Genomic DNA, 18,698 nt, shown 5'->3' on the forward strand with positions numbered 1-18,698 from the left:
TAGAGCCTAGATCAGAGCTTCAGGAAGAGAATAGAACATCTGCAGACCCTGACAATTAGGTGCAAAATGCATAGAATGGATTGGATGAATGCAAACCAGACATACACGTTGTAAATAATGTTGCAAAGCTTTACTTTGCTGAATGTTGATTGGATTAAGTATTGAGCCTTGTCTGGTTTTCTTGCATATCAGGGCACATGTTGCGATGTTCGTTTCCTCTGAGAAACACTGTTTGAATACAATGTATTAGCCACTGTATTATAGGGTTAGGGAAATGTCTGTCATGTATGGGGTTAATCGATATCAGCTATTGGATTGTAAACTAAGATGCCAGATGCAACTAAATTTAAAGTAGCTCTTTCTTCCCAATAACCCTTTCTGGCTTAAGCCCTCCCTTCACCACCTCCAGTTTAAATTCCATTTGGAATATTTTGGAGGACCAAGAAACCAAGAACCACCCCCATGTGGTTCGGCCCCTCGAGGTCCGGGGACCTATAAAAGTCCACTACCACAAGGTCCTGTGTCGATCTTCTGGGAGAGCGCTTAGGACTGTGTGACCTTCTGGAGTGTCTCTGTTTGAGCGAGGCCAAGAGGGCTTGATCAGGCAGATACGAGGATCGAACCCACGGTGGTTAGGTACAGTAGTGGAACTGTAATTGTGTTTTGTCAAAATAAAGTTTAGATGCGCAAGTGCTTGACTCAGTGATTTTTGACTGAAACTAGACTGGGGGGAAGATTAGAATGAGCAATTTACAGCTGCATCTCTGGAGAGAAGGAATGGGTGATGATTCGGGTCACCGCCATGATCACATTGAATGGCAGTGCTGGCTCGAAGGGTCAAATGGCATACTCCTGCGCCTATTGTCTATTGTCTATTGGGTGGACACCCTTCTTCAGACTTCTAACGTCTCGACTTGAAACGTCACCCATTCCTTCTCTCCAGAGATGGTCTGTCCCGCTGAGTTACTCCAGCATTTTGTGTTTATCTTCAGTTTAAACCAGTATCTGCAGTTCCTTCCTATACATTCACTATGTAATATCTTGTTCAATCTGCACAGTTTTCTATGAACCATATTGTTCTATGTACAAATTACTGTGCATAACATTGCCCAGTCAGCTGTCCTCGGTATAACACACACATCCAGTGGAACACATTGTTCCAATTATAGATATCCATCAAGCACATTGTTCAGCACATACATATCCTGGGGTAACAGATTGTTCTGTTAAAAACGGAACAGCAGATACTGCAGATGCTGAAATCCAGAGCAAAAGGAAACACAACTTATAAAGGAACTCAGCAGGCCAGGCAGTATCTGTGGAGGCAAAGGGATTGTAGACGTTTCGTGTTGAGATCCTACATCAGGCCATGCCCTAAAAATGTCTGTGTGAGTCAGAGTCAAACAGCATGGAAACAGGCCCTTCGGCCCAATATGTCCAATGTTGACCAAAATAACCATATAACCATATAACCATATAACCAAATGCCCCATCTATCTTTGTCCTATTTGCTGGTGTTTGGCATATCCCTCTAAATCTTTTCTGTCCATGTACTTTCCAAATATCATTTAAATATTGTTATAGTACCTGCCTCACCTACCACTCTGGTAGTTCATTCTATATACCCACCACCTTCTGTGTGAAAACAATGACCCTCAGGATCTTATTAATCTTTCTCTTCTCACCTCAACCCTATGCCGTCTAGTTCTTGAATTCCCCTACCTTGGGAAAAGGATTTAATGCTTTCACCCTATCTATTCCCCTCATGATTTTATACAACTCTTTTACATAATCCCTCATCCTTCTGTGCTCTGAATAAAGTCCGAGCCTGCCCAATCTCTCCCTGAAGCTCAGGCCCTCGAGTCCTCAGATTCTGAAGCAACACCCCAAGCAGAAACGTCACCTATTCATGTTCTCCAGGGATGCTGCATGATCCGCTGAGTTATTGGCCTGTCCCACCGGCGATTCTTCAGGCGACTGCCGATGACGGTCAAGTCGCCGGCAGTCGCCTGAAAAACCAACGACTGGAACGGCGACTGTCAGAGTGCAAGACACACACACACACGCACACACATCGCTTCCTTCACCAGCCCGTTATGCAGGCTGGGGAGGAGCGCCGTCTGAATGAAATTCACACGGTACAAAGCCAATGTGATACAGACACACACCGCGATGAACAGGAAGGTTGGCGCTGTAATTAAGACGGTGAAAGCACAGCGTACGGGAAGAGTCATATAAGTTCTTTAAAAGGAGGGGGGAGTGGGGAGAAGGAGGGAGAAGGGGGGAGAAGGAGCGGAGAGAACTTTTAAGAAGCCAGAGATACACGGCTGTGAAGCTCGGCGGACATTAACATTACCGGTCGGTTATCCTTGATTCTGAAAACTACTGCTTATGTTTTTTTTCCCAATGAGTCAATGAAATTCACCGGTCAGCACTGGCTACAACCTATGAGAACCTTCGACCTCCTGGCAACCCACTAGGACCTCCTGGCGACCAACCTACGGCACAAAAGTTCTCACTACTCTCCATGGCGCCTTCATTCTGGTCGCCGCTAATATTTCAACGCGGGGACCATAATGAGGCCGAGTAGTTCCCAGAATGCAGGAACTCCTCACAACCATGAAGGCAACTCGCTGGCAACCACCCGCGAACATGTGGCGACCATGTGGCGACCATGTGGCGACTGCATAGTCTCCTGCAGTCGCCTAAAAAGTCGCCCAAGTGGGACAGGCCCATTACTCCTGCTCTTAGTGTCGTCTTTTGATGGATATTCATGTAAATTTCACAACAACCATGCAATATTGCTCCAACCTCATTTAATATGTCTTCTTAAATTTACACCAGCATATCATTCCCCAACAAATTCTTATTGCCAATGCACCCATCTCTCTTTGCTGTGTGCTTCCTCACATGTCTATCAGCCCAAGCACCAACATTATTATGAATTGTTCTTTGTACCTTTATTGTTTCCGGAGGCACTCCTGGATCTGGGGCTTTCTCCAAATAGGTAGTCAAATCTTGATCGATATGTTCAAACACAAGAGTCAATTTTGTCTCTCTGTCTGTTCGAGACACGGTGCAAACATCAAACAACCTAAAAACAAAAAGTAAAGAAACAAAAGATCAAATTCTGTGGAGGGTAATTACTTAAAAGCAATCATCAACATGCACTTCTGGTACACACACGCAATTGCAGGGCTAATAATTCTCAATAGTGAACCTCACAAAGTCATGGACATTTGCAACACAACAATCTTCTGGTTCATCCTGTCCATGCCAGGCAGAACAGTTTGTGTATGAAGGAACTGCAGACACTGGTTTACACCGAAGAGAGGCACAAAATGCTGGAGTAACTCAGCGGAACGAGCATCATCTCTGGAGAGAAGGAATGGGTGACTTTTGGGCCAAGACCCTTCTTTAGACTAGCAGAATAGTTTGCCAGCTGATCACACACATTCCAGCACTGGGTCTGTAAGTCTGCAGCCACAGCTCATAACTGCATGTCCAAGTATTTATTAAAGTTATGTCAGCTTCTGCCTCATCGAGTGATTTGTTTTTCCCATGTCTCTTTAATTTTAAATATTGAAATCTATGCCCTTTGCTTTATTTGTCCCCTTTTGATAATTTCCATTGTTAGCTCACAAAGCAATCCCAATAACTTACCCTACAATCCATTTTACCCCAAATTCCCTAGAACTCCCCCAGATTCTAACACTCCTAGCGAACCCTGGCCTTCCCTTGTGGCTATAATTTTCCAATCTTAGCAACATCCTCTTAAATCGCCTTTACATCTTCCCTACTATACGGTAACAAAAGCTTAAAGTAGAATTCAACCTTTAACTGATTTTGCAGTGGAGCTTCTCTCCTGTTATATACAGTTTGAACATTATTAGTATTATTCCCATTTATTAAGTTGCATCAGAATGTGGATGGCAAATTCATCCAGTTTTATTGTACCAAAATCATCTATGGCTAATAACTTTAGAGTCATAGAGAGTCATAGAGTGAGTGATCCAGTGCGGAAACAGGCCCTTCGGCCCAACTTGCCCACACCAGCCAACAATGTCTCAGCTATTCTAGTCCCACTTGCCTGCGCTTGGTCTTTATCCCTCCAAACCTGTCCTATCCATGTACCTGACTGTTTATTAAATGATGGGATAGTCCCAGCCTCAACTACCTCCTCTGTGCAGCTTGTTCCATACACCCATCACCCTTTGTGTGAAAAGGTTACCCCTCGGATTCCTAAAATCATTTTCCCTTCACCTTAAACCTATGCCCTCTGGTCATCAATTCCCCTACTCTGGACGAGAGACTGTGCATCTACCAGATCTATTCCTCTCATGATTTTGTATACCTCTATAAGATCACCCCTCATCCTCCTGCGCTGCATGGAATAGAGACCCAGCCGACTCAACCTCTCCCTATAGCTCACACCCTCTAGTCCTGGCAACATCCTCATAAATCTTTTCTGAACCCTTTCAAGCTTGACAATATCATTCTTATAACATGGTGCCAAGAACTGAACACAATATTCTAAATGCAGTCTCATCAACGTCAGATACAAGTGTAACATTACCTCCCAACTTCTATACTCAATGCTCTGGCTGATGAAGGCCAAAGTGCCAAAAGCCTTTTTGACTACCTTATCCACCTGCGACTCGAACTTCAAGGAACCATGCACCTGTACTCCTAGACCCCTCAGCTCTACAACACTACCCAGAGGCCTACCATTTACTGTGTAGGTCTTGCCCTTGTTTGAAGTCCCAAAATGCAACACGTCACACTTCTCCGTATTAAATTCCATTAACCATTCCTCCGCCCAATCGATCCAGATCCTGTTGCAATCTTTCACAACCATCTTCATTATCTGCAAAACCACTAACTTTTGTATCATCAGCAAACTTGGTAATCTTGCCCTGTATGTTCTCATCCAAATCACTGATGAAGTGTCCTGACAAGCAGTAACGGGCCCAGCACCGAACCCCGAGGCACACCACTAGTTACAGGCCTCCAGTCCGAGAAGCAACCTTCCACCATCACCCGCAGGTCCATTCAGCTATCTCTCCTTGGATCCCATGCGATCTAACCTTCCAGAGCAGCCTACCATGCGGAACCACGTCGAATGCCTTACTGAAATCCATGTGCACAACATCTACAGCTCTGCCCTCATGCACCATTTTGGTCACGTCATCAAAAATATCAATGAGTTTTGGGAGACACGACCTCCCACGTACAAAACCGTGCTGACTACCCTTACCTAATCAGCCCTTGCCCATCCAAATGCCCGTATAAACTATCCCTCAGAATACTCTCTAGTAATTTTCCAACTACAGATGTTAAGCTCACCGGCATATAGTTCCAAGCATTTTTCCTGCAGCCGTTCTTGAAAAGAGGCACAACATTTGCCACCCTCCAGTCTTCCGGCACCTCTCCTGTATTTACGGATGACTCATAAATTTCAACCAGGGGTCCCGCAAATTCCTCTGTAATTTCCCACAATGTCCTTGGATATATCTGATCAGGCCCTGGAGATTTGTCTACCTTCATCCACGACAGTACCTTCATTACTTCTTCGACTGTAACACTGACACTTCCATTGACTGCCACAAGTCCTCCGTCCTACTGTCTTTCTCCTCGGTAAATACAGAGGAGAAATACCCATTGAGGACCTTGCCCATCTCCTGTGGCTCCACACATAGGTGACCGCTTTGATTCCTGAGAGGTCCCACTTTCTTTCTACTTATCCTTTATCTATCTATCTATCTATCTGTCTGTCTGTCTGTCTGTCTGTCTGTCTGTCTGTCTGTCTGTCTGTCTGTCTGTCTGTCTGTCTGTCTGTCTGTCTGTCTGTCTGTCTGTCTGTCTGTCTATCTATCTATCTATCTATCTATCTATCTATCTATCTATCTATCTATCTATCTATCTATCTATCTATCTATCTATCTATCTATCTATCTATCTATCTATCTATCTATCTATCTATCTCTCGTGCCATCCGTCCGGCTGCCGTCCGTCCGGCTGCCTTTCTGCCTTTTGATTCGTTGACTTTCTGCCTTTTGATTTGTTGACGGCTGCTCCTTCCTATCAGCTTCCAACACACTTCGAAACAGCTTCCAACACACTTCGAAACAAACTTGCAAGACAGGAACACTCTGAACCTTTCACTGCTGCAGCAGGCAGGGGAGGTGCAATTGGATTTGTTTTTAATCCACTGCTGAGGGAGGCAGGGGAGTGCTGGAATCTTACATTTGCGAACGGCTTCAGTTCCATTGGAGGAGACGAGTGCATGGTGGAATATTGGGTTGGGGGATCACACCATTGGGGGAGCAGACCCAACGGGTCTGCACTTGGTCTAGTATATCTATAAAACTCTCGTGCCATCCGTCCGGCTGCCGTCCGTCCGGCTGCCTTTCTGCCTTTTGATTCATTGACTTTCTGCCTTTTGATTTGTTGACGGCTGCTCCTTCCTATCAGCTTCCAACACACTTCGAAACAGCTTCCAACACACTTCGAGACAAACTTGCAAGACAGGAACACTCTGAACCTTTCACTGCTGCAGCAGGCAGGGGAGGTGCAATTGGATTTTTTTGCAGGGGAGTGCTGGAATCTTACATTTGGGGACGGCTTCAGTTCCATGGTGGAATATTGGGTTGGGGGATCACACCATTGGGGGAGCAGACCCAACGGGTCTGCACTTGGTCTAGTGTATTTATAAAATCTTTTGGGATTGTCCTTAATGCTACCCACCAGAGCTATCTCCTGGCCCCCTTCTGATCACATTTTTCAGTTTCCAAAACTCCACCAGGGATGCACTTGATCCCAGCTGCCTATATCTGCCCCATGCATCCTTCTTGTGTTTGACCAACGCCTCAATTTCCATCGTCAGTCAAGCTACCTTATGTTTGTATGCTTTGCCCTTCACTCTAATGGGGATGTACATATCCTGAGGCTTTCGTCAGCACACATAAAAACATCACTTGGCCGATGTTCCTCTCCCCTCAAATAACCTGTCCCAGTCAACTTGAGCGAGACCTTCTCTTATACCCTCAAAGTTGGCCTTACCCCAGTTGAGGATTTTAACACGTGGACCCTCTCCGTCGCTATCTATAACCATCTTAAACTTAATCGAACTGTGGTCACTGGTCCCAAAAGGCTCCTCCACACACACTTCATTAACTTGCCCTGCCCAATTTCCCAATACTAGATCCAGCGTTGCCCTCTCATGTATGGGGGCCTCTACATTCTGTTGAATAAAACTCTCCTGAACACTTTTGAGGAATTGCACCACATGTGAACCCTTCACGCTATGATTTTCCCAGTCTATATTGGGAAAGTTAAAATCCCCAACTACAACAACCTTATTTGACCTGCAGCTGTCTGCAATCTCCTGGCATGTTTGTTCTTATAATTCCCGTTGACTATTCGGGGGTCTGTAGTACACCCCCAAGAAGGTGATCATCCCTTATTTGTTCCTCAGCTCCACCCATATGGCCTCACGAGGCGAACCGTCCGTAATGTCACCTCTGATCACTGCCGTGACATCCTCCTTAACCACCAATGCAACCCCCCCTCCTATTTTTCCCTCACCCCTGTCTCTCCTGAAGCTCCTGTACCCTGGAACATTGCACTGCCTGCCTGACCTGCCTCTCCCTTAACCAGGTTTCAGTCATGGCTACAATGTCCCAGTCGCTCGTACCTAACCATGCCCTAAGATCATCTGCCTTACCCGTCAGGCCCCTTGCATTAAAATACGTGCTGTTTAAACCAACCCTCCTTCCTCGCTCTCTGCCTTTCACCTGCCTATTCTGTGCACTAACCTTTCCCACACCATTCTCCATACCAACCTCTAGCCACTCATATGCCTCTGACCTGTATGAGATCTCACTCCCCTGCTAATCTAGTTTAAACCCTACAGCGTAGCATTAGCAAACCTGCCCGCTAGGATGTTGGTCCCCCTCCAGTTTAGGTGCAACCCATCCCATATGTATTGGTCACCCCTGCCCCAGAAGAGATCCCAATGATCCAGAAATGCAAATCCCTGCCCCCTGCACCAATTCCTCAGCCACACATTCATTTCCCCAATCTTCCTGTTCTTCCCTTCACTAACACGAGATAATGGAAGTAATCCTGAGATCACTACCCTGCAGGTCCTGCTTTTCAGTCTTCTGCCCAATTCTGTGTTGCAGAACCTCCTTCCTCTTCTGACCTATATCGTTCGTGCCAACATGCACAACAACCTCCAGCTGCCCCCCCCCCCCCCCCCACTCTTGAAGATGCTGAGCAGCCGCTCCGAGATGAAAGTACTCCCACATAAACCCAATGTATTGTCTATTTTTCCTTAATATTGAATTTCCTATTTAAAAGTTAAGGATTCTTAACTATCGGCAGCAGGCCATTCTACTTCATAATGTCTTCTAATATGCATTGTATTGTTTTTGGTTCAGAAATGGGTGCAATAATGCTAAAGGATGGTGCAGACGTGAAATGAGACAAGGTCATCACAGAACCTGAAAAACACTGGATCAGAACTTCCTAAAATCAACCAGTTGCCTACGCTCTTCAATGCCATATAGAAAACACACAGATTAAACTTTCAATTCAATTTCCCTGGAAGGTCCCAATGTATACGGGGAAAGTACTGCAGAGCCACAGGCTCTTCAACAGTGTAGTGTAGGTGAGATAACACAAACCACACCCACAAAATGACTCAGAAAAATTTGACAAACTGTAAAGCCACATTGTCAGCTCTACCAGTTGCTGAAGCTACTGGAGTTTTGCATCCATCTGAAGTGTCCTGACATTAGGAAATATTCAAATCACCAGCGTTAAAAGTCAAGTAAGTAATTAAAAAAAACATTTGGCTCATTCACATCTCTTATTTCTTAAATAATGGTATCTTCCAATTTGTTGTGATAGGCCCAGAATCAGGGATTTCTGCTATCTCTGCAGCCTTTTAGAATCTTTGGATGCAGGCGGTATAGTTCTATTTGTTACCTGATTGTCATGTTTGATGTGCTAAGATGCACAAGTTTGATATTGTATCACTACCAACATTATATCAGTATTTAAATATGATTGCAACCTCCAGAATACCAGAAATGCATTCAGTGAACCACAAAAAAGTATAAAGTCCCATGTTTTTTTTAAACACTTCAAAGACGATGCACAAGAATCCTTCCTATGGAAACAATGCAATAATGTTCTGGGCACATCTCGTCAGGCTGCAATGGAGGGGTGACTGTATATGCTGTATATGAGAGGAGACAAATACAAACAAGACACTGGCATTTTTTAATTTTGCCAATTTTGACTTGGCTTTACTAACTTCCGACCTGAGCCAAGCGTTCTGCTCAATTCCCGGACATGCGTTTTTGATCTCATGTATTTATTCCAAGTGATCACAGATATTGCATCCTCATTCTCTTCTTTATCAGCTGACAACTTGCTCTGAGCATTATTTTTATTTTTTTCTCTCTCTTCCATTCTCATTCATTTTCCTAAACTTATTTAAACTCTGTATAATTCAGCTTATAATTAGCAAGCACCCTCCGCTCGCAGCCAGCACCATTAATGTTTGCATCATTCAGTCTATCCTGGCCCCCAAACTAGAACAGATATTCCTATCATTCTCAGCACACATATTCCCTTACTGTGCATCTTAAACATGTTTGTTTCTAATCGTTACTAATTTCTGTTGAAAGCTTGTTTCTCTCTCTACAGATGTTGATTCCTGCAGTATCTTTCATCCGGCTATTCTATCAGTGCTTGGTGCAGATGACAGCTGTTAACAGCTCTATAACAAAATAAACTTAATGATTTTAAAGGCCTTGTATTATTTTGATAGGTCTTTGTAAATGGGGAAGTTGTAATTGTTCAATACTATGTTCCATGTTGCAGAGGGCATTGGAATTGTGCGGTAAGGGAGGTGACATATTCAGCACAGTAGTTATAGAGTCATAGAGTGATCAGTGTGGAAACATGCCCTTCGGCCCAACTTGCCCACACCGGCCAACAATGTCCCAGCTACATTAGTCCCACTTGCCTGCGCTTGTTCCATATCCCTCCAAACCTGTCCTATCCATGTACCTGTCTGGTACCCGGACGTGGCGCCGACAGACAAGAAGACGAAGCAAAGAAGTCGAAGCCAAAGAACGGAATGGAAATGAGGCCGAAACGCCAATAAACCAAAAGAGTCCGAAGATGAAATGCCTACTAACCGAAAGGATGGGACGCCTAAATGCAAACTAACCCGAAAGGGCGGGACGCCTAAATCCCAAGGATCTGAAAAGCTGCTTCGCCTAAAAGCAAACTTACCGAATGGCCGCTCTGTCGAAACGCCACCTACCAGAAAGGCGGCGTCGCCTACAGGCCAAAGGACCGACTGCCGCTCAACAGAAAAGTCCAATAACGGACATGACGTTGCCGGGGGGCGGGACTTCTCAGCGATTGGTCCAGACCCCTGCGTCCATCACATCACTGTGAAGGCATGAACATTGTCCCAAACCTCCGCTCCAGCCGACCCGCAGCCCGCGGAGGGTGGCTGTGGGAGAGTTGGGGCTGTCCCGAGCGATGCGCACCTTCTACCGCTTTCAACTTGGTGCTTGGGTTCAGACTGCCCAGTCACCTATGGCTGTGTGGGAAAATAAACCCCACGCTCCTGTCTCCCCCTTCTCTCTCCCCTCTTCTCTCTCTCCCCCTCTCTCTGTCCCTTCTCTCCCCACTCTCTCTCCCCCTCTCTCTCTCCCTTCTCCTCTCTCCCTTCTTTTCTCTCTCCTCCTCCTCTCTCTCCACTCTTCTCTCTCTTCGCCTCTCTCCCCCCCTCTCTCTCCTCTCTCTCTCCCTTCACTCTCTCCCCCTTCTCTCTCCCACTTCTCCCCTCTTCTCTCTCCCCCCCTCCTCTCTCCCCCTCCACTCTCTCCTCTCTCTCCCTCTCTCTCTCCCTTCCTTCTCCCCTCTTCTACCTCTCCTCCTCTCTCTCCACTCTTCTCTCTCTCCTCTCTCTTCTCCTCTCTCTCCCCCTTCCCCCTCTCCCCCCCCCCCACTCTCCCTTCTCTCTCTCCCTTCTCTCTCTCCTCCGTCTCCACCCGCGGAAGCTTCCTACTGTCACTGTCGGAGAGGGGGGGGGGGGGGAAATCACCCTGGTGTGGAGGTTGGGGTCCGATGGCGGTGCATCGCGGTCAGTGACTGTGGGACGCTCCCGCGGGTGTAGACAGAGGAGAGAGAGAAGGGAGAGGGGGGGGGGGAGAGAGTATGGGGTGGGAGGGAGAGAGAAGGGAGGGAGAGAGGAGAGAGAAGAGTGGAGAGAGAAGAGTGGAGAGAGAAGAGGGGAGAGAGAAGGGAGAGAGACAAGGGAGAGTGAGAGAGAGAAGAGGGGAGAGAGAAGGGGGAGACGGGAGCGTGGGGTTTATTTTCCCACACAAGCCATAGGTGACTGGGCAGTCTGAACCCAAGCACCAAGTTGAAAGCGGCCGAAGGTGTGCATCGCTCGGGACAGCCCCCACTCTCCCACGACCACCCTGCGGGCTGCGGGTCGGGTGGAGCGGAGGTTTGGGACAATGTTCATGCCTTCACAGTCCCGCCCCCTGGCAACGTCAAGTCCGTTATTGGACTTTTCTGTTGAGCGGCAGTCGGTCCTTTGGCCTGTAGGCGACGCCGCCTTTCTGGTAGGTGGTGTTTCAACAGAGCGGCCATTCGGTAAGTTTGCTTTTAGGCGATGCAGCTTTTCAGTTCCTTGTGATTTAGGCGTCCCGCCCTTTTGGGTTAGTTTGCATTGAGGCGTCCCATCCTTTTAGTTAGTAGGCATTTCGTCTTCGGACTCTTTTGGTTTATTGTTGTTTCGGCCTCATTTCCATTCGGTTCTTTGGCTTCGACCTCTTTGCTTCGGCCTCTCGTCCGTCGGCGCCACGTCCGCACACAACCTGTCTAACTGTTTCTTAAACGATGGGATAGTGCCAGCCTCAACTACCTCCTCTGGCAGCTTGTTCCATACACCCACCACTCTTTGTGTGAAAAAGTTACCCCTCGGATTCCTATTAAATCTTTTCCCCTTCATCTTGAACCTACTGTATGTCGTCTGGTCCTCGATTCCCCAAACCTGGGCAAGAGACTCGGTGCATTTACCCAATCTATTCCTCTTATGATTTTGTACACCTTTATAAGATCACCCCTCATCCTCCTGCGCTCCATGGAATAGAGACCCAGCCTACTCAACCTCTTCCTTTAGCTCACACCCTCTAGTCCTGGCAACATCCTCATAAATCTTTTCTGAACTCTTTCAAGCTTGACAATATCTTTCCGATAACATGGTGCCCAGAACTGAACACATTATTCTAAATGCGGTCTCACCACGTCTTATACAACTGCCACATGACCTCCCAACTTCTATACTCAGTACTCTGACTGATGTAGGCCAATGTGCCAAAAGCCTTTTTGACCACAAAGTAGTTGCTTAGTGCCAGTGGTCTTACAGATCTCCATCACAGTCTACAAGTCGACCTTCAGCTGCACATCCCAAATCAATGGATGATAGCAGTAAGACCAAGAGACAATCTGTGGCAGACGATACAAGGACCACTCTTTAGATGTCGAGTGTTCTGGCTTTGCTTCTTTCATGCTTACTCTATGTATGATGCTTGTGTTCTTTGCTTAACTTAATGGGGCATGCTAATGTCATTGGCACAAGTCAGTCAAGGTTGACACAGGGTTGATTACTGAAGTAGAACATGTTTGATGTGCCAAGATGCTCAAGTGGAATTTATGAGAGAACACATTCAGGTAGCACTTGCATCTGTTGCATTGTAAATACAGCAGGTGCAAAGTGGAATTTCAGAAGTTCCCACGCTAGTCTAGAAAGTGCATTTAATGAATTAGCATAGAATCAATGGGACAATTGGCTTTCTCCTAAAGTTAAAAATTAAACAGCATTCAGATGTCACTCATTGGAGCGTTACTGCGCCCCATTAGCCTTTGCACCGGTTTCTTCAGTAAAACTAAACAAAGAGAATTTAAAAAAAATACACTGCAACAAGTTAGGAACCATAAAGAGAATGTCAGGTAAGTATTCCAAATAATAACCTAAACCATCCACACAGATGCTAAAAGACATATCTTTCTCACTTTGCTGTTAAAATATACTAAAACACCAGGAACTCCACAGATCCATTAATAAAATAAATGGCACAAAAGATGTAGGAAATTACTAATATATAATAATTCTATGCATAACCAAAACCAAAATTTTAAATTGTAAATAGTAATATTGTTGGACTGATCGTAATGAAAATATCTAAAGCTGACTATAAAGCATTAATCGTAAACCTTTGCTAACAGAGGTCAAGTGATTAGTTTGGTGCCAAAGTTCACTCAGTCTTTGCATATCTAAGAGAATGCAGACGTTGGGATAAAAGCAATAAGCAAAAAAGGTTGCAAAGGTAAAGACAGCTCATGAGGTCAGGTTGCATCTGTGGAGGGAGATGGACAGTTCACATTGCAGGTCAAGACTCTTCATTTGGACTGCCAGATGAAGGGTTTTGACCCAAAATGTCAACTATTTCCCTCCACAGAAGTTGCTTGACCAGCTGAGTTTGTCCAGCAGCTCTTCCTTTTTCACTCTGTCTTTGTTCACTTACAGCAGCAGTGAGAACAGTGAGTAAAATTCTCAATCTACCATCAGCTGGCAAATGATGATGGAGGCCTATTTGTATTCATGTGGAATACTCAAGGAATATGACGTTTACTCTGAATCAATTTTTATAATCAAATGTGAGCATTTGTGTCAAGGTTCTTGGGTAGTGACTTCTGCCATTTATTTGTACAATTATTGCCTTGACCAATTGCCCGGAATTCCCTGGATCTCCGCAGATATGTTAACATAGGCTGGTCGGTTAGCACGCAACAAAAGTTTGTCACTATACCTCGGTACACGTGACAATAAATGAAACTGTATAGGCACAACAATTGATCTCTGCCACATAATTCATGTAATTAATTTGATAGTCAGAGGTTTTTTTTAAATGGAACAAATCCTTTGATTGGGGTGGGAGATTGCAACCTTCACGTGGTCTGCCCTGTTTCGACGAATGCAATCAACCCAGCGTGCACAATCAAACAAGATCAAATGGAACAAGTTGTCCCACAACTTTAGGCTGTGCATGCCATACGCAAGAAGAAGAATCCTATTGATTCTGCACTGACCATCATGCAGACATCCTATTTTATTCTCCCTACATTATCACCAACTCTCTGCAGATTTCCACTACTCATTTACCTACACATTATGGGGCAATTTACAGTGGCTAATTGACCCATCAGCACACATGTTTGGAAGGCAGGCAGGAACTGGGACACCTGAAGGAAACCCATGTAGTTACAGGGAGGAAGGTCAAACTCCACACAGACAGCACCCGCGGTCAGGGTCGAACCCAAGTTGTTGATGTTGTGAGGCAGCAGCACCACTAGCTATCTCACAGTGCTGACCCCTGAAAAATGATCTCTTACAACCATACTTTAGTAAATTATAGAGATGATTTGTGAATAGGAAAACATACTATAAAGCTTGACATAATAGTATTAGTTATTAAAAGGGAAATTCTTAAATTAATGCATTTTTCTCTGTGTTAATGAATGAATTTTTATTAATTGGAGCTGAATGGTAACACTGATTACATGCTGTAATAATTAAAAGGGCGAGGGAACTGAAATTGTGCCTATCCCCTTACTCCAGCTGGAACCACAGCGATTGTTTCCAAGTCAGCATATTAATAAGAGATAGACAGGATAAGTTCACCGCAGTGTGCATGATTGAAACTGAGGTTGATGTTCCTCCAGAATATGTGGTGTGTTTGCCTTGTTGGATGAAAATTGGTTTGAGAAAGTGGCATTCTAAGTAGATATCCTGTAATATTGTAGTAAAGTTGTCAGTTATGCAGCAACAGCACAATAATAAAAACACATCAGATTTATGGAAATATTACAAAGAAGTACAGTAATCAAATGACCTTAACTATTGGCTATTACTGTACGTGAAAAGCCTACCAGAGTCATAGAATCATACAACATGGTAACAGGTCCTTCGACCCAACTTGCCCATGCCAACCAAGATGAAACATGAATTGTTATGGTTCAATATGGTTTAATATCAGGAATATTATGTAAAGGGCTTTATACCCAATAATTCAAAATAGCCCATTTCTAATTAAGAGGAATATATTGCATCAAGATACATTCAATTAATCAATCAATTAAAAACACCCCAGTGGTATGAACATTGACTTCTCTAACTTCAGATAGATAGCCCTTCCTTTCTCTCTCCATCCCCTTCCCCTTCCCAGTTCTCCCACTAGTCTTACTGTCTCCAACTACATTCTATATTTGTCCTGCCCCTCCCTTGACATCAGTCTGAAGAAGGGTCTCGACCCGAAACGTCGCCCATTCCTTCTCTCCAGAGATGCTGCCACCTGCTGAGTTACCCCAGCATTTTGTGTCTACCTTCGATATAAACCAGCATCTGCAGTTCTTTCCTACACATTAAAAACATTTACTATATTGCTCTGTGTGGATTAGTGCATTTGTACATATATGCATCCATTTTAGCATCTGCAAGTGTGCCTGTATGGGAACTAAAGAGTTCCAATCATTATGAGAGTAATCACCCAGAACTGGGCAAAACCACAGGTGCTATAGGTTTGAGTGTATTCGACATAAACTTCTCACTGATATTTTTAATCAACATCTTTAGTAAATTTAATACCTTATGTGAACCTTGGTTTGATGGAGGATTAATAGAAAATTGCATTGCATCTGCACATTACTATTTTCATTCTATGTTCTACAATCTTAAATAACAACGTTTATTTTTAAATTAACATAGCAACGCACACTTAATATTCATAGTCAAAATGTTTGTTTTCTGTTTCGTTGATATGAATATAGAAAATTATTCCACAGAAATTATGAAAACTTCTTGCAGATATCAATCAGATTAAAAAAATAATAATTTTATCAAAGTCATTTCTCCAAGTAATACATTTCTAATTTTATTTGCCATCTAAGTACTTAAGTAAATTTTCTTTTCTTTGCACAATAACGCACTGTCACCAGGAAAATACCCGAGATCAACACTAGCAATTTGCTACATCATTGCATAGCTGCACGATGCTCAGAGCCCCTCAGGAACATTCTATGGTAAACAATGCTTCATTGCCCAATTCACACTCTACCACTTCAACACAAATATCTTGCAAGGACATTTGAATGCAAAATTATGGATCATGTTCCACAACTTTACCAGCTATTCGAAAGCTATTTAAAGTTATTCTAAAGAAGCCCCACACCATCAGGTACACCGATAGCTATTTTCTTATAACTATCAAGTTCTTGAAACAAACCGCACATCCCAAATCCTACCTCAGCAATAGAATATGATGGGCCACCTCTTGCATTACCATGGACTAGTGTGGTTACCGCAGACGCAGCTCGCATTCTGCTCACCCCGCACCTTCAGCTTTCGGCCTCACACAGCTCCTGGTCCCACTCCGGCTTCACTCAAAGGCTTCCGGTTCAACTCAGCGGCTCCTGGCTCGTCATGCTGGTCACCGCAGAAGCAGCCCGCACGCTGCTCACTCCCGGCATGCTGATCTCTCCCCGCACGCTGCACACTCCCCGCACGCTGCTCATACCCCACATGCTGCTCTTTATCCGCACGCTGCTTAACACACACTGCTCCTTCAGCTTTATTCTCCTCGCCGCCAGTGATTGCCGGTGCCGGAAGGGGCGTTATTTTAACGAATTTTAAACATTCATAACGTTCGTACTATTTCACCGATCAGAACAAAACTCATTGCACTTGTAGTACAGGAGAATGGCGAGTAAGGTGGCGAAAAATCGTAGCACGATCGGGTGCCGTTTTTGCGCAAATTTAAAAACAAAAAAACACAAACCGGAAGAGGACAAAATGAGCGTTTTATAAGTATACTAGACTAAGTGGGACCCGTTGGGTCCCAGCATCACACGGGAGGGCTGGTCACCAATGCAATATTCCACCTCTCCACCAATTCCAATACAGCTCGCCAGTGGAAGGGCTGTCTGTTGCGCTAGTATGGGTGTTGCGGGCCGAAGGTACTGGTTTCCAGAGGACTAGTATAGACATTGTGGGCCGTATGGATGCTTGGGCAGGCATCCAACTGTTGCAACGATTTTAAAAGCCAAGCCAAGGCAAACAATTGGGCTGCAGACACCCGACAACCAAAATTCATTTTGTGAACACAAACTTGTTAAAAAAGGCGAGGCAAACAATTGGGCTGCAGACACCCGACAACCAAAATTCATTTTGTGAACACAAACTTGTTAAAAAAAGGCGAGGCAAACAATTGGGCTGTAGACACCCGACAACCAAAATTCATTTTGTGAACACAAACTTGTTAAAAAGGTGAGGCAAACAATTGGGCTGCAGACACCCGACAACCAAAATTCATTTTGTGAACACAAACTTATTAAAAAGGCGAGGCAAACAATTGGGCTGCAGCCACCTGCAACCAAAATTCACTTTGTGAACACAAACTTTTTAAAAAGGACTGCAGCCACTTTATAGTCGCATCGAGGGGACTCACAGTGGAGTAGACGTGCGTTCAGTGTTATCCGCAGCTCAGAGAGCTGTGACCCTCTCGCTTCCTGTGTCTGGCAGAGACTGAGTGAGGTACGACACTTCCTGGTTTTATAGTCCCTCCCCCTGCTGCCAGCGGGGGCAGCAGAGAGAATGGGGAATTTTGTAAAAACATTAATATCTCTCTCATTTTTCATCTACGGAAAAAATCCTCCGCACTCATATGGCGGAGGGGGGCTCTGAGTGAGGTGGCCAAAAATGACGGCCGTAGGTGGCGGCGTTCTCTCGTCAATCGCAGCACAGTCGGCCAAAAGCGGTCAACATCAGAGATTTAGTAATATAGACTAGACTAAGTGGGACCTGTTGGGTTAGGGGAGGGAGGTGTGTTGGGGGGATGTGGGGGAGGGGCTGTGGGAAAAGGGTTGTGTGGGGAAAGGGGGTTGGGGGAAAGGAGGGGTAGCAGGGGTGGGGGGGAGGCGGAAGGGGGGGGGGTGAGGAGGGGGGGCTCGCACTCTGCTGACCCCGCACCTTCAGCTTTCGGCCTCACACACAGATCCCGGTCCCACTCCGGTTTCACTCCGGTTCCGACTCAACTCTACAGCTCCCAGCTGGTCATGCTGGTCGCCGCAGAAGCAGTCCGTGAGCTGCTGACTCTCTCCATGAGCCGCTGACTCCCCACGAGCCGCTGACTCCCCACAAGCTGCTCAACACACTGCGCCCCTTCAGCTTTTTATTCTCCTCACCACGTTATTGACAGCGGGATCCGGAAGGGGCGGTTTTTATGATTTTTAAACCTTCAGATCTTTTGTATTATTTCACCGATCAGAACAAAACTTATTTGACGCAGCAGAGGAGAATTGTAAGGTGGCAACAAATCGTATCACTATGGGGAATCGTTTTTGCGCAAATTCAATTACAACACAGACCGGAAGTGGTCAAGATGGGAGTTTTAGTAACACTATAGATTAAAGGTCCTTGAGCTAATTTATATCCGCCAGCCATTAGGCTGGTTTGAGAGGATCCAATTAGCCATGTGAAGGTTGCTGAGACATCTCAGCTCCCCCATGGGCAACCAAAATGTGAGGGACAAATTGCAGTC

At 45.2% G+C, this 18,698-nt stretch overlaps 1 protein-coding gene across 3 annotated transcripts in view; it reads right to left on the reverse strand.

The window, feature by feature from the left end:
- cdk6 (cyclin dependent kinase 6) overlaps window positions 1–18,698 on the reverse strand; it is a 174,069-nt gene that overhangs the window by 122,555 nt on the left and 32,816 nt on the right. For all 3 annotated transcript variants that reach the window (XM_033046714.1, XM_033046706.1, XM_033046699.1), the window contains exon 3: window positions 2,959–3,094. In XM_033046714.1, the coding sequence (XP_032902605.1) occupies window positions 2,959–3,094 (136 nt within the window). The remainder of the gene's footprint in view (window positions 1–2,958; window positions 3,095–18,698) is intronic.

This window comes from Amblyraja radiata, chromosome 2, assembly GCF_010909765.2.
Source record: "Amblyraja radiata isolate CabotCenter1 chromosome 2, sAmbRad1.1.pri, whole genome shotgun sequence".
Classification (NCBI taxonomy): Eukaryota; Metazoa; Chordata; class Chondrichthyes; order Rajiformes; family Rajidae; genus Amblyraja; species Amblyraja radiata.